This window comes from Stegastes partitus, unplaced genomic scaffold (genome assembly GCF_000690725.1).
Source record: "Stegastes partitus isolate 25-593 unplaced genomic scaffold, Stegastes_partitus-1.0.2 Scaffold2044, whole genome shotgun sequence".
NCBI classification, from domain to species: Eukaryota; Metazoa; Chordata; class Actinopteri; family Pomacentridae; genus Stegastes; species Stegastes partitus.
In genome coordinates, this window is record NW_007579775.1 from 19,222 (window position 1) to 42,084 (window position 22,863).

Consider the following 22,863-nt stretch of genomic DNA (forward strand, 5'->3'; position numbering starts at 1 on the left):
CCCCTGCCTTCGCCCTAAGTCAGCTGGGATAGACTTCAGCCCCCCGTGACCCTAGTGAGGGTTAAGCGGTGTATAGATAATGGATGGATGGATGCTCTGATGAAGTCATTTCTGTGTAATAAGTGCTTTTATTATCAGTGAAATACATTTAGCTGAATACACCTGTAATGGAGTGTCTTTACATGGTGCACTTGTCTCTTCAAAATGTATTTTATGAGAGACTTTTGAAACCTGATAACTGTCCTGTTAATCAGTGCTGTTGTGTTTCTAATCACTGCCTTCTTGACATTTACAGAAACACCTAAATGTGCTGTTGTGTTGCACCAGTTCATCATCTATCCTCCGTTTACCAGAGGTCACAAAGTTTTTCAAGACCTGTTGTAATCCCGCATGGATAGATGCTGCGTCTGATGGCGATTAGCTTTAATTCATCCACATTTTGAATGGATTCTTGAAATCGGGCCAACAGTGATATCTACATACCCACATACTTTTCAGAGCATGTGTGTGTGTCTGTTGAGAGATTAATGAAATTCACAGCTCTCTCTGGTATGTCTTTTTAGTGTGTGTGTGTGTGCACGTGGTGTGGTGAAGGGACCTCAGTTCATTCACACAGGCAATCTAAAAGTTATCAGCTCCAAGGACGAGCAAATAAAAGCCACCCTGCCAGTACGGGGACATTTTATCAAGCTCTCCTACCCTCGATCTGGTCACAAACAAACCGAGAGCCAACTCTTCTTCAGATCCACCTCTGAAAATTCCACTCCACCTGCTCCAAAAATGTGCAAGTGAGAATAAATTAGTTATTTGCTCTTTTACAAGATAATAAACAGAGTTAATTTCTTCTTTATTTATTACTGTTCTTCTAAAGGTGAGACCTACCTGTTTGATTTTTTTAGTCTCACACTGACCTCTGGTTCTGTTATGTCACCGCAGTGACCTTAATGAAACTCTGACAAGAAGTTTAAGTCATAAACTGGGCCAAAAGTGGATGATAGTAAGTTGAAAAGAAAAAAATATAGAAATACTTGATATTTTTTATTTTTTTGACTTTCATATTTCATCTATCTATCTATCTATCTATCTATCTATCTATCTATCTATCTATCTATCTATCTATCTATCTATCTATCTATCTATGTAGTTGTCATGTCAAGTGGATGTTGTCTAACACTGTTGTATCGTATTAAAGTGTATAAAATGATAATAGTTTAGGTCCTTTGCTGAAGTTAGCATTTGTGTTATTACCACTAGTAGCAGTGGTTTCACATGTTAACCATTTATATATTGCTTTTAGTTAAATATTTCAAACACGTTTTACTTATAATGAAGTAGTTTAAGTGTTTGTCCATTAATATTCAGCAATTTTCCATTTTTTTTAAAAACCATTTGAACCATTTGCCTTCGTTAACTAGTTCAACTGTTCTACCTTTTAGCTGACTGAGCTGTTACACTGCTATATGAGTTAAATCTGTTATATTTCAACCAGTATTTGAACTGTTTTAGCTAGCTAATTCAACAATTTATCCATTCATCTTTATTTCAGCCATTACTTTAGCTTACCATTTTAGCTGTTAATTCATTAATTCTAGCTAGCCATTTCTTTGAACTTTCTATTCTGTCCTTTTTAGCAAAGTATTTAAACTAAACCCATTACATTTAGCTAAATATTTCAACTGTTTTTCTTTTGACCAACTATTTCCAAAAATGATCCCTAACTTTCAGACATTAGTATTATTTTCCATTTCAGGTAACTATTTCTAAAGCTGCTTTAAAGTCATTATTTGAACTGCTTGTGTCACTTCTTTTTTATTTATTTATTTATTCATTTCATTCATTACTCTCAGGTTACTGTATTACCTGTTTATTTATTATTTTAGCTACACATATCAACCATTACTGATTGTTTAAACTGTTTGTTCCCTGCCTCTAGCAAACTACTTCAACCAAATCCACTACATTTAGTTAAATATTTGAACTGTTTTTCTTTCGCCAACCATTTTAACAAATTCCACTTAACTTTTAGCCAATTCTATAATTTTCTATTTTAGTTAACTATTTCTACCGCTGCTTGTAACTCATTATTTGAACTGCTTATGCATTACCTTTAGCTTTTAGCCCAGCGCTGTAATCCATTATTTTAGCTATTGTTTTTTTGAATTTTACTTAACAATTTCAACCAGTATTTATTGTTTCAACAGTTTGGACTCTGATTTTAGCAAACTATTGCAGCTAGTTCCAACACATTTAGCTAGAAATGTGAAAGTTTTTCATTTCACCAGCTTTTTCAGATTATGCGTAACTTCTAGCAAATTCTATCATTTTCCATTTTAGCTACCTACTTCAACAGTTACTTTTAGGTCATTATTCAAACTGCATATACATTGCTTTTAGCTTTTAGCTCAACCGTTTTATATTAATTGTAGCTAATGTGTTTTTTGTTTTTTTTTGTTAACAGTTCCTACCACTACTTTTAGGTAACTGAACTTTTTAATTTATTAATTTTAGCTAACTACTTTAGCCATTTAGCTACAACTTTTAGCAAACTACTTCGACTAAACCCATTTCAATTAACTTACATTTAGTATTCGCAACCACTTTTTAGTGAACAATTTCAACCATTACTTTAGCAAACCATTGCAGCTACTTACCCTGTAACTTTAGCAAAAGATTTTAACGGGTGCTTTTAGCAAACAGTTTGAACTGTTTGTGTTAATGTTAGTTTACCATTTCTTCTAAATCATTTAAGCATTTCAGCTGTTTTATGTTTCGCTAACTCAACAATTTATCCACAACTAAACAATCAGTGCCTCAAACATTTATCCATTAATTTGAACTAATCTACCATTTCAGCTAACTATTTCAACCTCTTCTTTGAGCTACCTGTTTAACCCTATTCAGGACTTTTGGGGTCTTTTGGACCCCAGGCCATTTGGTTTAGGTGACCGGTATTGTTTTTTTTTTTTAAGATTTTTTTTTTAAATATAAAAAGAGGGACATTTGTCCTGCATTTGGAACCAAAAAATACGTCAACTAATCAGAAAATTAATTTAACATCGTATAAAAGTCTATAATAAATACCAACAAATATTTTGCACATATTCTTTCTTGGGGACCAATGGACCCCCAAAGACCTTCTATGTCTGGCAACATGAAAGTCCTGAATATATTTAAAATCCAATAGAGTCAGGTGACTGTTTGAATCGCATTACTTGTAGCTAAAAACTTCAACAATGAATCCATTGGTGTTTACCAACCATTTCAACTTTAATGTGTAATGAACAGCCATTTAGCAAACATTTTTAGCTACCTCTTATGACGAGACTATATTGCTTCTAGCTAACTATTTGGGTGGTTTATCCATAACTTTCAGGTGTTTAAGCTGTTTATTTAGCAGTTTTCCTTATTACTGTAACTTACTGCAAAAACAAATAGCAGTAGTAGTGAAACTGATCCTTGGGGTCATGGCATAGCTTTACTATTACTGCTGTATCCATTAACTAACTCATAAGAACTTCACAGTATTAGGTTTAGGGTTTAACACATCATGTAAACACCTAAAAATGCAACTTGCTTTTACTTTTACTTTTATACATCTCATTTTGGTTGCATTCTTTCAGGTGTTTTTTTGTTTATTTGTTTGTTTTTTCCTCTTTAACTCAACTAAATTGCTATTCTGTGCTGTTTCTGGTCTGTCAGGTAAGCTCACCCGCATTATTAAGTCTGTTACATTCACCTCACAGTGGATTCCAGTGAAACCTCAGTGATCCAGCCCAGACCAGGACAGTTTTTTTTTGGTCTCCCCCTCCTCCACCCTTCACCCTCTACCTCTGGTCAGGGTCGATCAATACTTCCCCCGTAGCTTATCACTAATGTGCAACTGGCTGTTTGTCCAAACTCTGCTCTGTCTACATAAAGACTTGGATGGGACGGCACCGAATCCAAACGCACCACGGATCCCCTCGTGAGCCTGCTGCCGCGGACGCACTACTGGACTTAACTTGACATTAACGCACGACACGAAGGCGTGAGAGGGACGGAGAGAATAAAAAGAGAGTCGATGTGGGAAGAAGAGCTGGAGGCTGGTCTGCTGGGGAGGAATGAATGAATCTGGAAAGACTCTAGAAACCTGAGGTAAGTTAGTATTGTCATCCAATGGGCCTTTAATAATGTTTTCAGTTTACAATTCAATCTGTAAAGTTAGTAATTAATGATGAGTTTAACAAATGTAGAGATAAAGTGCCACTTTTGCTCATAAATGTAGAATAATATTAAGACTATAAATGTATTCCAATGTGTGCAACAGATAATCTGAACTGTTTGTCACTTATATTTTTTAAAAGAAGTAAAAACTGTCTGCTATGTAGGTCACACAGGTGTTCATTTACTTTGCTGCTCTCTCACACACTCTCTCATTCACACACCACAGCTGCACTCATCCCCACAATCAGTAGAAAAATGACAAGACCGGACTTTGGACACGTCGGATAAGCCTCAGCTATTTACGTGGCGCTGCTTTTTTCACTGGTTATCTGTGGTTTTTTCCATTAAACTGAAACATAAAGTGCTTTTGCTTTCCACAGCTCTACCAGAAAACACCACTTTGCTTTCTTTTCTGATAACACCAAACTATTTTACCCCCATCCCTCCTTCTCATTTCACCAGGTCATCCATCCACCAGTTTGCATTAACAACCTCCCCATCTGCATGTCTCCAGCCAGCCTTGTCCTCCAGAGCTGTGGAGTGTGACAATGGTGTTTGTTTCCTGTGTATCAAACGCCATTATCACACTAAATAGCTACAGTGTGAAAAGGACCTCAGTGTATCCCTTCGGTTGGTTTCTAACCTTGTGTTGTGGCTTCTTGTGTAATCTTCATTTTCAGTCATTCATACTGAACATGTGTCTCCGTGTCTCAATGGTAGGAGACGCCGCTGCCGGACAGACAGAGATGGAAATAGACAGACTGTGTGTTGATATGTGATGTTTAGGCTCCGAGTGTGACCCACTTAGTTTTGCGTTTCAGGTGCTAATTTGCTGCCGGAGACCTTCGCTTATAAGTGCGGATAAAAATAGTCGGTCCATTTGTTTTCATCTTGCTGACATTTCTCCAGGAGGTCATCTAATTTAAACACTGCTGTACTTTATGATCCCGCAATTGTCTTAATGCGTGCTGTAAATAAAGTGTTTATTGCTGTCTGTTGCTATAGAGTGGATGTTCGCAGCTTTTCCAAGAATTAGGTCACATGACGTTCACATTTCAAACCCTGAGTACAAAGACAGGCACTTATTTGTGTTCCACACTTCCTGTCTGTCATGATATCTGTCCCATTACTGAAGATGTGAGTTGATGTAACTTCAGAGACATGCCTTTAGCAACGCACAGGGCGTCGCTCCAACCTGACCGCCATGTCAGCAAATTGGGTCAAAGGGGTTTAGAAGGCAACAGTGAGACCAGGACAGAGACGCTTATTAAATAAAAATAGTCAGAGGCTGCAGGGTGAATAGCTGAAACACTACTAAGATCATATCAACTCCTGATGTCAGGTTAAATCATGATTATTGGGTTCACTTTCACATGTCTTCCACCTTACAGACATTGAAGACCATTGCTGTATAGCTCCTTGAAATGATGCCAGACATTTGAAATCCAAGTAATGGGCAGAAACTCCCCAGATAATATAATCACAAATCAAGAAATCTTCACATTTCACATTGAATACATTCAAAGATACACTTTACATGAGCTTTTTACGTATACAAATGACTTTGTGTTGTTTCCAGAATATAAACATGAGCTCAGTAGCTTCACTAAATGAACAAATATTACAATATTTAAACATTAATCAGGGTATACGTTCATCAAACACCGTTACCGCCTTGCAAACCAAACACATAAAAAGTGCCCACTCATACAGCCTACTTCAAAGACATTTCCACTAATCAATTAATTAATAAGTCCATTAATTTAATGAACCGGTAGTTTGAAAACATCACAGAAGTAGAAAAACATGTAGAGAAGAATCATTGCACCTCGTCAATCAAGCAGTCTAAGACATCACAGCTCATCGCCGTAGACAAACGCATCATTCTCATCATTTTCAAGTGTTCCTTACAATTGTCACAGTTTCTCCAGAGCTAAAGAAGACACATACAGCGCAGAAACTCTCAGGTGAAACCTTCGATAAAACAAATCTTTTCAATAAAGAAAACTCTCGTATGAAACGACAGCTGCTGGTTGTGTAACGTCCTCTTCAACGATCCGTCCTGCTGCAACCCCAAACTTAGGAAACCCTCATGATTTCTCTTCGACAAGCACAACTCTGCATCACGAGGTCCAAAGAGAGCGAAGACAATCACCAAAAAATGTCACTATTTAAATGAATAATAAAACCCTTAGTCCAACATTCTCCTCCGATTATGACTTCCCCTTCACCGTCGGACCAAATGTTTTCTTCTTGGGTGCAGCAGAAGGTTGGGGTTTGGGTTTCGGGACGGATGCGGGCTTTTTTGGTTTGGGCTGAAGGGACACGAGGCCGAGGATTTCACAGTACTTGTTGCACTGGTGCAAGGCTTTAAACTGGTCGATGAAGGTGGTGGCACAGTTTCCTTTGAATCCCTTGTACCTGAAAAAACAACACAATCGATTAGCAAGTGTGAATCAACAATTTGCGTCCATCTTTGGTCTCAAAAAGAAAGACATACTCACCCTTTCTTACAGGTGGCTATTCCCACATCAGTAAGCCTCATGCCCACTCCTGAAAACAGATAGATTTTTAGTTCTCTTTGTAAAAATAAAATCAAAGCACAATAATTTGCCAGTTCTTTCTGTCTTCCTGACCTTGCATGTCAGTAACCAGCAGGTTGCCCTCGGTCGTATGGTACACCCAGTGCTGGAAGGCACAGCACTTCTGTCCTGCCTCTGAGTCGCGTCTCATCAAGTTGATCTCTTTGCCGTCCTTAACCGAATACTTTACAAAGTCACCAATCAGCTCCTCTTCCAGCGTGGCGTAGGGGATGTCATTGGACGGACGGTGAACCAGGTAGATGGGAATGATCCTGGTGGGTGGATGAAAGCAAACAGTGTCAGACCATGAATTCACTGCATTAGGTCTACAAACTGCTAAACGAATTACTCACTCTGGCACATCACCGAAGGCTTCAAAGGACTGGGCTGCAGCAGTGTACCCTTTGATGTACTCCCTCGCCGTGTTCTGGACCTGACACTCCTACGGGACAAAAAGTCAGGTGCATTTACTTTCTGTGTATCAGCATCTCTACGCATGATGATTATGTATGCACAAGAAGCCAGCACTACTTTTAAACAGGAGACATCTTGTAAAATATTCGATAAAACATCATTATGTATTAATTTATCCTTGTTAGCTCTTTTTGAAAAGGGCATCTTACATCAGGATCATTCAGAGAGGAACCTGTGTTTTTTATTGTACCTTAAGCAAGTAAGCACAACTTATTTTGCAAATAAATCCAACTTTTTACTTCAAACTTGCGTGAAAATTAGATGTTTACTAAGAGTCATTCCTTAAGTTACACTCACTTCCCCCCCAGAATCCTTAAGCATCCTATGGTTCAGTTATACTTTGAGCTATGAGGAACTTTTGGGCCCACAACTATCTGTCCTGTTCGTACCTCCACAGCCAACGTAAAGTTCTTCTGAACGAGCTCGTCGTTGTTCTTGGTCCCATAGCTGATAGCGTTGTGTACTTTAAGCACACAGGGGTGTCCTGGCAGTAACAGGGGCATCTGACCCAGGTGCAACTTGGTCCGGAAAGCCCGCCGATGCATCCCCTCCCCAAAGTGGACCTTTTCCGTGATGATGCTGATGGGATGGTTGTCGCCAAAGTACTGGTCGGACAGAAAATCCTCTTTGAACATGAGTCTGGAACAGCGGACGTCCTCCTCCTCACTGCTCACCTCTACAGGGGCAACTGGAGAAAGAAAGGTGGAGACAATGAGTCAAAGCTCAGCTGTGTTAAGAAATCAAACTTGCTGTGAGAGCTCAGCTTACCTGTAATGGTCTTTGGAGTTGGAGGGATGACAATCTCACTGAGCACTGTGGAAAAGGAAACAACACATGAAGAGTAATTGTATTTTTTGTTGTTTTATTTTACATAAATTGCTCTTAAGTTGTGGATTTTTCTTCACAGTTTGCATTTTCTTTACCTTCATATGTGAGCAGGTAGTCCAGGGTGACTGACCCGTGTAAGCTGCTGAGGCGACACTGGTACTTGCCCAGGTGTTTGTTGGAAGCGTTGGTGATGGTCAGTGACACTCTGCTCTCGTCCCCTGCACTTCAAAGAAAGGTACAGTGTCACAAAATGCAACACCCGAATCTCTGTATTAAAGTCAGTACATCAGAAAACTGTTCTTTTTTAAAAATCTCATCCAATAATTTGTTTCCACTAATCCCCCCTGTGGTAGAAAATATTGACTGTGTTACTGTATTTGTAGGAAGTGCAGGTTACACATTAGCAGCTGTGTCAAAGTACTGCATAACTGATTTTCTCTTTACTTTCCTTCTACTTTTTCTGATGTTTAATGCTACATGTTACTGCCTACTAACACATCAATGATTCCCAACCAGTACCAGAGGGAAGTGATGTTGGATCAGCTGGAAAAACAAAAATTACAATTGGACTTTTTCATCTGCATATTAGCAAGTAGAAAAGTTAAAACTGTAAGCTATACAAAGAAGTAAGGAGTCATTAACCCTAACTCGAAGCGATCCCAGTCTCACTTCCAGCCCGTCACATACAGCTTCTTTTTCAGGACTATAGATTGCAAATAAAACATGGACCTGGAGACCGAGACATCACCAATTGGTTTATTCGCTACTGTTGTAGAGCCTCAAGTTTGGATTTGGCCATCTTGACATCTTGGTCTTTCAAAAGCAGACAGAACAAGTGAGCCACGGAGCTAACCTAGGAACACTACACACAATGGTTATATAGCATTCTGTCAGTCACAGCTGTACACATCCTAAAACATACCCTCTTGTTGCATATTTTTCTCTATATTAAACCAACATGATCATCAAGCCTCAAAATGTCCAACTGAGACCGTACACTTAAGCTGCATTCCTAACTCAATCTTTTCCTAAACCAACAGAGTAGTTTTGGTGCCCACTCATGCTCTGCAGAGTCCTCTAATTGAAAAGTATTGGGCTGTATGACATTCAGAACAGACTGATGCTGAGCATCATTGTTTTATTTTTAAAGGTTCCAAAGACAATTTCATTATTAGGTATGTGTTATGTCAGTGAGAAGTTTGGGAGACGGACTGGTCCTTTGTGTAAAGCTAAGTTATGACACATGAAGGGAACATTTCTGAATGTTGTATCAAATGAATGAACGTGAATACCTTCTCTTGATCTCTGCTAGGACAGCGCCCTCTCTGCTCCAGGTCACGGTGTAATCGGAGAAGACGGCAGCAAACTGACACCACAGGCTCAGACTCTGGGGGTCCCCGCTCACGGACGCTGCCTGGATCGGCTGCACCACCTTAGGGTCTGCACAAATGATCATAAGCTTTTATTCTGATGAATAGAGTGTTTGTTTACATGCCAGGAGAACAGATAGAAAGGTGCTCTTGTTTTGATGACATGTCATAGAAGAAGAGTTGTTTCCTGAATTCCTTTACCTTCTTTGTGTGGGACTTTCTGTTTGACCACTTCACTGTACGCCTTCTTACGAGATGCTCCGACGTCTGCCTTGAGCTCCTCTCCCTTTGCTCCCTTTGCCTTTACTGAAACATCTGACTTTGGAAATTTAGACTCCAAAACACTGACAAGCTTCCCAAACTTATTCTCTGACAGGCGTCGCCTTTTAATAACGTCATCATTCAGAGGACTGGGGAAGTTTTTAGGCTGGTGGTCTTTATGATCTGTGTGATTCTGACATTGTTCCCCCTGAGACGCTTTAGCCTCCGGTTGCTGGGACTTTTTCTCAGCACCATCTGACTGAATGCTGTCCATTTGAGCTTTCCCAGCTTTAGCGCCCAGCTTGCTCTCAAACATATCAATCCTTCCTTTTGCAGTCTTCGGTTTTGCTCCATTCTCTACTTCAGCCAGTGGCTCCCCTCCACTCGCTACTGATGTTGCATTCTGGCCATGTTTCTTTTTCTTCTTATGCCCATGAGACTTGCTTGCGCTCTTCTCTGTCGCCACAACAGTCTCGATCACCAATTTAGCCTCGTTGGCCTCAAGCCCGGCTATAGTGTTCTCGCTGGTGTGGTTTTCTCCAGCAGGAGGGTGAGTTTCTTGCTGTTTGCAGGCCTGCTGATTGGGAACATGGTGAGATATAACCTCCTGTTTTTTGGATCCCGGTGCACCATGGTGATGACCGGCTGATTTATCCTTTTTGGAGCGCGTTTTGTGAGGCATCTTCTCAGGTGTTCTCTGACTCAGCTGAGGTTGTGTGATTGGTTTTGCAACTCTGGAGACAAATGGGTCATTTATATCTAAAGTGATGTATGCAATGCGTTTCTCCTCCGAAATGACGAAAGGCTCAAACGGGAAAACGGGGAAGTTCTCTTGCTCTCTACTGCGATCATCAATCTCCTCAGTTATTGATTTTCTTGCAGCGTGTTCTGCAGTGTCGCTAGTGAAGTCCAGTAGTCCCTCTGGTGAAGATTTCTCAGCAGCATTTAATGTATTCTCCTTTTTATGAATCAACTCCTCATCACCTTCCAGAGATGGTTTGTCGGTAATTCCATCCGGGGTTGGCCAGAGAGCGCGGTGTTGTACGTGATCACAACTGAGGTCTCTGTTGTCATTGAGAGACCTTTTATCACAATGCTGATCTCCTTCCAAACTGCTGCTTGTCCGACAGACGAGGGAGGAGCCAAAACAGAGCGGAGCTAAGGGCATAATAAACTTAGGACTCCCCCACTGTGGCTCCACCTGACACGCTCCATCAAGGTCTGGCAAAGAGTCAAATGACACGTGTGTGTGAACATTAATATGACGGCCAGGTTGTGTGTCCACACCTGGCACGTGTGAGTTTGTTAGAGTGTGTGTGCTGAGGAAATTATGATCTGTCGTAGGTTTGTTTCCCTCAACCTCAGCTCGCCCAAAGCGCCGTTTAGCTTCCTGCTTGGCCGCTGAGGCACTGCATTCATCTGTCACTTTACACAGTTCATCTCCAAGGGGCTGAGGATGAAAATGCACAAATAATGAAAATGTTAGTTGATCTGAGGAAATGGTGCATTTCTGAGATTGAGTAAGGTAACGACAGGAATATCTGTTCTCTTACACTTTAGTATAAGGCTGTTTCTGTGCAGTTATAGTTGAAGCGCTGCCTTAAGTGAATATTTTAACATGCAATAGGCACATTTCTGGTTATTTCATTCTGCTGTTCGACACATACCTTTCTAAAGAGCCACACAGCAGACGTCTGTGAAACAACATGCTCCTATATCCAATCCACCAGTCCATATGTCCTGCATGCAACTTCAGTGTCACTGTGACAGCCAGGAGCTCCAGCTATGCTTTACACACCTAAGCCAATCAAAAGCAGTCTCCTAGGCCTGAAGGACCTGTCAGCGTCCCGATCCTGGGTTTTTAAAGGAGATGTGGTGGGAATGGGTGTGTTTAAGTGCGCGTACGAAAAGAGAGAGAGAGAGCAAAGGGGGGTCATGTTTCATGCTTCAGCTGTGCGGTCCTCTCACCCCTCCACCCTGACACACCACGGATGCATGCTATTATCATTGAACTCTTAGCTATTATTAGATGCCATTTCTGTCCATCTGAAGTTTTCCTCTCCAGCACTCCTGTTTCCTTCAGCAGCCACAGCTGTCGCTCTTTGAGATGGGAGCCAAAGGACTTAACCAATAACACAGAATCAAGGCTGGGAGCAAACCGAGCGGCTCCCATCCAAAGCAAGCCGATAATATTTGTGAGTCTCGTGTGCGGTGATGGACGTGGATTTCATATTCAGCGCACCTCCTGACTGCCTTTCAATCCTAAAGGTATGACAACACCGACAAGGACAAGAGCAGGAATGTCTCTTAACGTTCTGGCCGTGTTTCCAAAGCACATGACTGATTTATCTGTTGGCCAGCGGTGCGAAGACCATCACTGTGTGAAGGGTGAAACTTTCCATTGCTCTTTCTCACTCTCTGCGACGCACTTTAGTGAAAGTAGGGTGTGTTTGTGATGTAAGAGTATATTGACAGGTGCATATTTGTACAAACAGATGCACAAGAAAGCAAATACATGCTGTCCCCAAATTTAGTTGCAAAAGGTCTAATTATATTTCATGCTTCAAGCAAAAAAAAACTTTCACCCGTCAAGCACTTTCCAAGAGATGCCAACCAATATCTGTCTCTATAATAAGCCACCTTACCTCCTCAATTACCAGCTCTGCAGGAGCATCCAAATCAGTATCTTCTGTTATATTCAGTGTGATTGGCTCTTCCTCATTGCTCATGAAAATGTCCATCTCCAAGGACTTGACATATCTACCAAACTGGGAAAAGTCCAAATCAGCAGAAGGAGTAGATCCAGGCATCAATGTGACTGCAGATGCATCTACGCTGTGTCCTGGAGGAGCCGCCACCGTGGCACCAAGTGAACCCATGGATGAGTGGTGGGGAGGTGGGCATGGAGAACCCTCTGCCTGGCAGCTCAGGAATTCTTCTCTCTCCCTTTCTCCTTGTGTGGAAGGTGTTGAATCGCACAAGGATTCAACACTGTGGTAGGTCTCTCTGTCACAGAGTTCAGGTCCTGTAGCTTCGAGGCACAAGGAGAGACAACTCTGCCCAGAATGAATGGAGCTCTCTGGGATGTTTTGTGCCTTTAGAGGCTGATCCTGGACACCCATGGTAGGCTGTGATTGTGCCTGCGCCGCTATCTCTAGACTCTGTCCTTCCTTCGACGTCTCTGCTTCTATATGAGTATTCACCTCTGCTAGTGCCTGTGTTAAAGCATCTATCTCAGCCCCTATCTCTGCAAAGGCAGCTGTGATGTCTTCTGGTGGAGCCGCGATGATCCCAGTCCAGTCTGAGAGTGCACTGGCCCAGCTGTCCACTGATGACCATCTTTCAACCGGTGGCCCCCAACCTCTGGTGTCATCACTGGACCAGCCAATCCCCTCGCTAGCATCATGGCTGTAATCTGATCCTCCTGGGGGAAAAGATAAGTCACTGGTAGCTGAGGAGCCTCCTTGCATCACAGAGGGTCCTGTCCCGTCCAAAACATCCTGTTCTTCTGTATCCTCACCTGCCAGATACTGGCATGCGTCCAGCCAGAGCTCGACAGGGCTTTCTCTGCTCTGTAGTGGAAGGGTTAAACCGGCGACCTCTGCTTTCCCTTGTCTCACATCATTTACCGACATCAAGTCCACCTCCCAGGCATCTGCAGCAGGTGCTGTTAAACCTGCATGTTGGCTCACGTCTGACTCATGGTTTTCTGTGGCACACTCCTCACCAGAGCCGCGATGACATTGTGTCAGAATGTCTCCTGAATCACACATCGAGGCATGTGTATCACACTCTTGGTTTGCCTTTTCCCCCCCTGTTTGGGGTAATGGCTGGTATTCAGGACATTTAATCTCATGGGGATCTACATTTGGGCTCAGGAAGAAGTCCTGTGTGTCACTTTCAAAGATGTAAAGGTCTGGCATTGGTTCTTCTACTTTATCACTGCCTAAACTATCCGACTGGGGTGTTAACGACCTTAATAAAGACATGGCTTCACTGTGTTCAGAGCTGGAGCTACTGCTGGAGAGGAGCTCCGTGATAGACGCATCCATCAGTCCCTCGGATGTGGATGACACGGTACAAAAAGATTCAGTAAAGGAGCGTGACGGCTCTTGTTGGACATAAAACTCGAAAGCGTCTGATTGGGGTGAAATAAGGTCATGAGAGGTCTGAGGTAGAAGAGGTAATGTTGGTTCTGATGAGTCCAAACAGCAGCGAACCCTGAAATCATCATCCTTTGGTAAAGGCTCTGAGCAAAGTGACAAACAATGTGGCGTTAAAGACTTCACACTGTCTGAGTCAGTGCTTTTGTCAGAGGTGTCTACGAGATCGAACACAGTCTCTGTTCTTGGTTCATGTGCAGAAAACAGGTTTACTGTAGGACTCTGCAGCATAGAAGCAGAATCCAAATCTTCTGTTTGACTCTCTGTCAGAGCCGATGGTGACCGTCTTTGGTCATCTGGGCAAAGAGACGTCAGATCCATCAGGACTTTAAAAGCTCTGCTTGATTAGACTGTCAGAAAGCTGACTCCGGGTGTCAAACAGCTGATTGTTTGTGCCTGGGTTTTCTGGCGTCATTCCTCGGTATCCTTGAGTTTTTAGATTCAGTACCTGCAAAGTGACATGTGAAGTTAGCAGAGAGTTCAAATATTCTGCAATTCATCGAGAAAAACCAGATCCTCAAGTGGACTAATCTCTGACTGGAAGCTTGTGTGTGAAGTCAAAGCCCACTATCTCCCTCTAGCTGTCACTTTGTGTGACATGTTTATCTAAGCTGCAGGACGTGGCCCATTCTGTGGCTCACTGCCTCTATTTTAAGGACTTTTAAGAGACACCTCACAGACCTTATCAACAGGAAACCTTCCTGTTGTTATGACTTTGTTGCTGATAAAACCATCTGTTGAGTGCTGGCTCTGTTGTTGCTCTGTCTGAAGACTCCAATTTTTATTTTCTTGCACAGCTAAAAGGTGGTAAAGTTTGCTTCTTCTGTATTTAAAATATATTATTATCAAATATCCTAAACATATACAGGCTCTTAGCATGAGGAGCAGTTACAGAATCATTAAAAAGCTCTGATATTCTTCTTTACTTCAAGTGAGAGAACATAATATGCTAAGAAATGTGAAATTCAGCTGGAAAAAGTGTCCAGTTTCATTTTTTTGTAGCTTATATAGACAGTAAAATGTAAAGACTAAGTAAAGAAACTTGTAACTGAAACTGTTTTATTTGCACTTGAGGCTTCTTTTTTATGATTCACACATGAAAACCCTTCGATGGAGAATCAGCAGTTCCAAATTAGTCCTAACCTGATACATGATATTTATAAAACTGCAGAGAAAGTGTATGTATTTCTGTAGAGATTATTTCAGTAGTTAAAGCTTGACACATTTATGACATCTCATGCTCAGACTCATACATCTCTTAAGGAACCGCATTTATTCTAATCAGGGATGTATCTTCATGTTTCACTTGTGTTTTAAGATGTTTTCTTTTACTTCACAGCTGTAGATATTTAGGGACTTTACGTGTCTATTAAACCGTAGATGCACCCTGAAGGCACATTGCGGGCAACCTGACATACGTGCAGAGCACTGATACGAAGTGTTGAAGGGGGAGGCTTTTAAACATGCACCTAGATACACAAGATTGCAGGAGGGGAGTTGGTGGCACAGACACTGGAAAAATACCAGAACATCTTTACCCATGACCTGCATTTGTCACATTCCTGCTGCAGTGAAGGACACCTAGCCGAGCCCTCCCCGTCTCAGATGTTTACTACGAAATCCCAAAGCTACTATTGACAAACACGTCGAATATGAACTGATTTCAGACAGCGAATAAAGCTTAAAACCCCGACAAAGTGCCAATCTAAAATCAGTAAATAGCATCTTGTGCTGAGTTATTATCCAAAGTAATAACTGTCTTTAAATTACAACTCTGCAATCATAGAAGTATACAAACCCCTCATTCAGATTTTACTAAGGCATGCAAATTGTCTACGTATCTGTCAGAAGTGAAGTTTTAAATTTAATTCAGCTCAGTCTTGTTGTTTGGGTTGATTGGTGTATTATATAAAGCTTGATCTGCACTGACATTAAGAAACAATAAAGCTGTCGGCACCTGAGAGCCATGAGGTGTGATTTGATTTCATCTTCAGTGCCAAAATAGATCCATCCTCGGTCACACCAACCCCCCCTCCAAGAGCCTGCTACACCTTTAAGGTTTCTCAACATGGACGACTTGATTTACAGACGTAAACTCAAGAACCTACTGAGTCGCTTTGAACACATATTTGACAAAAACGACACAAGTTGCCTTGAAAACGTCCCAACAGCTACAGATTAGAAGTGAGCAGGGGTGTGAAAACCAAGCAAATGTTTGTCAAAGTACTTGTAAATGACTTTAAGCAGTGAATTCTCATGCTTGACTAAGTGTGTCATGTGTGCCACGGCAGAGTGTGTCAACATATCGGCGGTGCAGATGAAGCATTTTGACTGACAACGTTTAAGATTCCCCAGAGAACATCCAACAAGTTACCTCACAGAATCACAACAGATTAAAGTATTACTCGAGGTATTAAAACAGTTGTCTAGTCTGAGAAGGGGATTTCCAGCCATGCAAGCAGTACGTACCCTTTTCATAGCCGTGTGCTTGAAGATATAGACCTATGACTTCAGTATGAGCTCAGGCAGAGCCGGCGGTCTCGGGGTGTGAGTCTATTTTTAAATGTTGTCCCCCGCAAGTACAAAGTCAGTTACCTGATATTGTGGACATGTGCCGATCTTGAACATTTAACACTTGATATCTATATTTATAGGCTGTTTTCACTTTATACGCTTTAATTAAAAGGTAGAAATTTAATTCAAGGAAATTTTTGGCTCCTGCCAGTGAGAGAAATGATGAGCTGCTTTAGTCGAGCACACACTGGAGTAAGAAATAGTCACAGTTAGATCATCTGTATGCTGGGAGAATGCTTATTTCACTTACTTACACTTACAACCTTCTACTGTGACATGGCAACAATGTGCTGCTATCGATGACAAAAACAACCGAATGAGGACAGAGCTCGTGCTTAATTATAATTAGCTCACGCTGGAGTGACGATGATTATGAATGACGTTGGTTTTTGTTGAGTCAAATGACTCATCTCATAAGTAAGAAGATGCTGAGCCCACATGACATAAGTAGGAAAACTGTTTCCATTTAGCTGATGATTCTAATTTAGGTACGTGGGCACTTTATTAGAAAAAGAGAGTATTTTAACATTGTGTTATGTGGTGGGGCTTTTGCACTGAAATACATTGAATTAGCTTTCTTGCTGAAAGTTTAACCCTATTCAGGACTTTCATGTTGCCATATGTAGAAGGTCTTTCAGGGTCCATTGGACCCCAAGAAAGAATCTGTACAAAATATTTGTTGGTATTGATTATAGACATTTATAAAATGTTAATTTTTTTTGTTAAGTTGAAGTATTATTGGTTCCAAAATGCGTGACAAATGTCTCTCTTTTTATATCTAAAAAAAAAAAAAACTTCAAAAATAAAAAACAATATCTGTCCCCTACACCAAATAGCCTGGAGTCCAAAAGACTCCAAAAATCCTGAATAGGGTTAAATGAAAAGACTGATATCACTCTTGCATCTAAAACTAAATATAAAGTAAACCTATAGATAGTTCGGTTAGTGATCTACCTGCAGACTGTAGTCACAAAATACTACAAATGGTCCAGATTGCTTATTGTGCTGATTTAACAAAACAGCCAAAACTTGTTGATTATCTGTTTTTTTAACCTACAAACTTTACATGTGGCGTAATTCAAATTATATCACTTTTAAACAGAGTCAGAGCAGATTGCTTCCTCTACCAGTCTTTGTGCAAAGATAAACTTACCAGCTGTTAGCTACAGTCTTATATTATTATATGAAACTGCATTCTCAGTTTCTTTTTGTTGAAAAGGGGTGACAGTTGAACAGCAATACAAGAAACCACAAAGATGTGCTGATTAGACATGTATTTGTGATATGTCACAAGCAAACATAATCTGGTCATCTGGATAATTAGTTTCTTTTGAAATGTGCTTGAGGATGCACAGGAACGTACTTTTTTGTAGACAGGCCTCAGTATTGGACATGAGAGTGATATAAAACCTCTCCTTGAACTCACTACAAGAACGCAAAAATGCACATTTTGCTAAAAGTCAAACTGTTTCTTCATGTTCTGGAGCTCAAAAGTGACTCAGAATTGTAAGCTGTAGGAGAAGTGTACTTTTCTCAAGACTAAAACCTTTTTCCTGGTTTACTTACATCATCTCGTGCTCCCGTCTTTGCGTGAAGGACAGTTTTATAACAGTATTGGTCGTTACATCATTGTTTGACAGGTGAGGGCAGCGGATCGTTTTACTGCTTTAACATCAGCACATTGTAAAAACAGGCTTTAACAACAGACGCCCTCCAATAAAACAGCAATGCATCGTCTATTTTTTAAAAATCGAATAGACTTACTATTTTAAGGTACTACTTCTCCGAGAACAGTGATACCCGACTACGACTACCTTGGCAAAGCGGTGTGTGAAGTCTCTATTGTTAGTGAGTGTGTGTGTGTATAGCAGAAATCAGAGACAGGTTTTATGAATGAGCAGATGAGGACACAGACTATTAAAATTATGTCACGTCCTTTTAGTCTTTTTGTGTCATTATGTAACGCTTGTGTCCTCACACCTGTTGTGGTGGTGCCTTGTAAATCTACGAAGCGACAGACGGATTATTATTGGACTTTAGGTGTGAGTTTGTGTGGGAGAGTTGTGTTGATTTTCAGTTAGATTTTCTTACTTTCTTGGCGATTTTTTTAAAATTTTGTCTCAGAGAACTGATCTGACAGCAGGTTTATTGTATTAAAATGAAGAGAGCGATGTTGTTACTCATCAAGCAGCACTTGTTGAGGACTTTAATGAGGCAGGGCCTTTTTATAATGCTGCTCTTTAAAGATATTTGTGTATGCGAGCGGTTAAGTGGCTTCGGTCTGTGCAGGGAACAGCTGAGACGTCTGGTGGACGGTTGTGTAACAAGTAGACAAGACGATTTACTGCATCCAAAAACCACAAAACAACCAGTTTGTACATTCTGTAGCCCCAGTAAACAATATGCATTTGCTGCATGTTGTATAAATATTTAATCACACTGATCTTATCTGGCTGCAGCACTAATAACACTATGACACTTCAATTTGATCTTTCTCCAAAAATGCGTCTTACAAATTTGAAAATACCCTCCCCGTCTCAGACATGTTACACCATCTTGAGCATGTTGTTGCAAGGTTCTGGATTTGACGTGGCCCCGTGGAGAGAGACGTATCATCTTACCAAAGAGAGGTATATTTTTACACCATGTTGTTACACAGACTGCTGCAGCCTGGCATCTGCGTCCCATTCCCAAAACTCCCAGTACAGGACCAGGTGGAAAAAAACCAGTGTTGCACATGTAAGAGGTGTGCGTCACAACCACGTTTTGTTTGTGTGGATGCATGAGAAAGGCAGCTGAAGGATGCTGTACCAAAACCAATTAAGGAAGGAGCGCTGTTGTGGATTACGATGCATTTGAGACCCATCTTTCCGTGCAAAAGTATTTTGAACGAAATAGTCCGGCATAATTTGACATTTAATATTGGGAGCACAGTAAACTGGAAAACAAGATGTGGGTCAAATTGCCCTTTTTGGTGTGTGTTCATCATGGTGTCAAATATGACACGTGAAAGAGGTTCAAAGACAGCACGTTACAAAAACTTTCCATTTTCCGTCATGCTGATTTTGTCACATTAATACTAAAATCACCACATGGGCACAGTGTTCCAGTCTACATGGAAGAAAAAAACAGCAACGACGGAGATCAAAGTATTTCTCTGAGACGCCGAGCATTTCTCAGCTTAATATAACACATAACAAGGCTCGCAGCCTCGCATAACTGGAGTGCTGAGGTGGAAACGTAACCATGTGTGTTTGCGTCATTAGTAACCGAAAACCTTTGTTGTCATCTCATCAGCTGAGTCACAGTCGCTTTTAAATTCTGAGTCACTGCCACGGAAAGTGCAGTGAAAATATGATCAAAGTCAGTTGTATTGTCTTACACCAGCAACAGTTACGAGCAATGAGAGGAAGTACATTCACTCGAATGCTTGACTACTGGAGTATTTCTATTTTATGCTACTTAATACTTCCACTCCACTACACTTCAGAGGGTAATATTGAACTTTTCTACTCCACTACATTTACGTGGCTGCTTTAGCAACTAGTTACTTTTAAAATGGCACATTGATAAAGATTAAAGTTGCAGGTTCCAACTTTTTAGGATAATTTAGTCTTTGAAAAAGCAGTGTGTAGTTGGGGTCGTATTCCAGATGTATATGTGTTGCTAACGGCTCCAAAAGTCTTAATTTCTGCACCTCCCGTTGTTTCATTTTAATAAATCTGAAATAATTCTGGTAGATTGGACTTGCTTGAGTTCCTTGAAGACGTTTCACCTCTCATCCAAGAGGCTTCATCAGTTCTGACTGACTAGCTGGGAGTTCCAGATACTTATATCCTTAAGGAGCCATTAACACCTGAGTTTTGGTTTCAGTTGGGGGTTTGTTGCTCCTCCCCCTCGTTACATGGGTCGTTAGTGCTCCCCCTGCCACAAAGGAGTTCGTTAGGGTCTTTAGTGGTGTGAATGTACACAAGCGCATGGCTCAGCACAGAAGAGCCAGCTCCTCAGGACAGGACTCAGCAGTCCACCTGCATCTTAAGGACAAAGGACACTCATTCGAAGACAATGACGTACAGATTTTGGCCAGGGAGGACAGGTGGTTTGAGAGAGAGGTGAAAGAAGCCATCTATGTCAAACTGGAAAGACCATCCCTCAACAGAGGAGGAGGTCTGAGGCATCATCTCTTTCCTGTTTACAATTCAGTCCTAAAATCTCTCCCCAGGAAGATGAAACCACATTCCCACAAAGCTGCAAAAGAACCCAATGAACCCCACTGAGGCGGGGGGGAGCAGTAACCTTGACCTGGATGACTGAGAATCTTCACAGACACCAAAAATCAAATATTAGAGACAACGTCCAAAAACTGAAGATAGATTTGTATATCTAAGCTTAGTTTTTTTTTTCTCTCTTCTCCCATTAATCATCTGATGAGACCTTGTCTGGGGTTCCTGTAAACAAAACTGAGTAGTTCAAAGCTCCACCTGAGGCAGCTACAACAGTACCATGCATGCAGAATTAATAATCTAATGATGTCCCTTATAATAATATATGAATCAGGACCAAAGCAGCACGTTCATTTTAATTTTCTAACTACAGTTTGCTTCTAATACTGCTATTATACCTTTATTAAGAAGGCTTTTTCATGCAGGCCTCTTCCTTTTAATGAACTATTTTTATATGGTTGTGTTGGTACTTCTACTTAAGCACAGGATCTGAATACTTCTTCCACCTCTGGTTAATAGTAGAGAAGCATGGTGTGGGAGTAAGACGAGCTGTGACTCAGTTGTAAGAAAAGCACCTACATTAGTGTTACACTCAAGAGCTGTAATTTCAGCCCTTTCCTCTTATAATACATACCAGAGTGAAACGAAACTCTTTGCAACTGTAAATTATATTTGGCCTGTAAGACAAACTGGTAATTGATCCACAACATGGAAACATTTATTGTGTATTAAAAATTTATATTTGATCAAAATCTACATTAAGCAGTTAATTTGAATAAATTATGAACCTCTTTAGAGTGATGGAATACCAGTGTAAATATAACTATTCATAACACTAATACCTAGGTAACAGGTATCAATTAACAATCCTTCACTAATGTATTAATTGCCACTTCAGCGCATTGCAGTCATAGTTTTGAATGACCTGTAAAAAAGGATCTTCAAGTGCAACTAAGCACCATCCATAAATGTGGCTGCTCTCTGTGGTTGAAAATGTAAACCCTGTTTCACCACTGACCACATGCAGCAGCACTGCTAGAAGTCAGGAATATACTCTGCAGCATGTGTAACCTTCAGCCAACATAGCAGTGCAACATTCACAGGTAGGGGGAGCAATTAAACCAACATGAAATATCTTTTTATGCAGATGATATAATGCTATATCTGCAAAACCATTAACCTGAAAACCAACATGGTTCTACAAAATATGGACTTGTTTCCCCTTTAACTCTGAAGACAGTGATGTTTGTATTGTAAAAGGAGAACTTCATGACCCTAACAAGCCTAATTTGATCAAGTGTCACTGTTATTGCTGTCATGAATACGTGTTGAATTCTACACGACCATTTGTGCAGAGCAGTAAAAGGGTCAACTGCACTGTAAAAAAAAAAAAGAAGTTTAAAATAGAAAAACTACAATATTTTGACAACTGTGTTGCAAAAAATAGTCTAACAGACGATTACCATCTCATTAAAATGCAATGATTTTCCACAATTAAAATAAAGGTTTTCCCATAAGCTTGCCATAATTTTAAATGAGATTATGTGTGTTTTTTGAGTCTTGAGTCTTGAGAAACAAAGACATTTCCTATATAAAATAACATCCTGCTAGACAGATGTCATTAGTTGTATCTACATTTAGAAATAGATTTACAGTATTACACTTATGTTTAACAGTTTTATCTGTTGCATAAAAGGAAATGTTTGTGAAATTTTCAGTTACAGGTTTTTAATGTTATTCTATATTATGCATGTGAATTCACAGTCTTTAAAAAAAACTGGATTAATATTTTAGAGTACTCTAAAAAAATATTGACAAGATCAGTAAAATTAAAGGAGAAAATTCTGTAAAATTTCTGCATTGTTGAATCTACTGTCCTGACCACTTGTGATGTATTAGTGATTTATCATATTTGACTGAAGGACTGCAGAGTGGCTTCACATTGTATTCTTGATCATTACTATACTTTTTAAAAAAATTTTTTTTAAATCATTGATCAGTTAAACGCAAAAAAATATTGCAAAGAAAAACAAAACTCGGGCTGCAAGGTGGAGCAGTGGTCCCGGTTAGGACACCCAGGATGTTTCCATGCGGAGTTTGCATGTTCTCCCCGTGCAGTGTGGGTTCTCTCCGGGTTCTCCGGCTTCCTCCCACACAGTCCAAAAACATGTTGAGGTTAATTGGT

The 22,863-nt window shown here is 40.6% G+C and overlaps 1 protein-coding gene across 1 annotated transcript; it reads right to left on the bottom strand.

The window, feature by feature from the left end:
• Positions 1 to 5,639: 5,639 nt before the first annotated feature.
• Positions 5,640 to 16,441, bottom strand: alpk2 (alpha-kinase 2). The gene is made up of 11 exons (XM_008303622.1): positions 16,351 to 16,441; positions 12,364 to 14,329; positions 9,659 to 11,168; positions 9,380 to 9,527; positions 8,183 to 8,310; positions 8,028 to 8,072; positions 7,649 to 7,947; positions 7,139 to 7,227; positions 6,840 to 7,057; positions 6,708 to 6,756; positions 5,640 to 6,624 (listed from the first exon to the last, which is right to left on the bottom strand). Exons 2-11 carry the CDS (start codon positions 14,200 to 14,202, stop codon positions 6,417 to 6,419), a joined length of 4,533 nt encoding a protein of 1,510 aa, XP_008301844.1. The 5' UTR covers positions 14,203 to 14,329; positions 16,351 to 16,441; the 3' UTR covers positions 5,640 to 6,416.
• Between the last annotated feature and the right edge of the window lie 6,422 nt (positions 16,442 to 22,863).

Excerpts from the sequence above, each read along its gene's own strand:
- alpk2 (XM_008303622.1), bottom strand. The coding sequence starts at position 14,202 with ATGGATCTGACGTCTCTTTGCCCAGATGACCAAAGACGGTCACCATCG. Across the intron at positions 7,228-7,648 it reads ACTTTACGTTGGCTGTGGAG|GAGTGTCAGGTCCAGAACAC; the intron begins GTACGAACAGGA and ends TTTGTCCCGTAG. Across the intron at positions 7,058-7,138 it reads GCCTTCGGTGATGTGCCAGA|GATCATTCCCATCTACCTGG; the intron begins GTGAGTAATTCG and ends TCCACCCACCAG.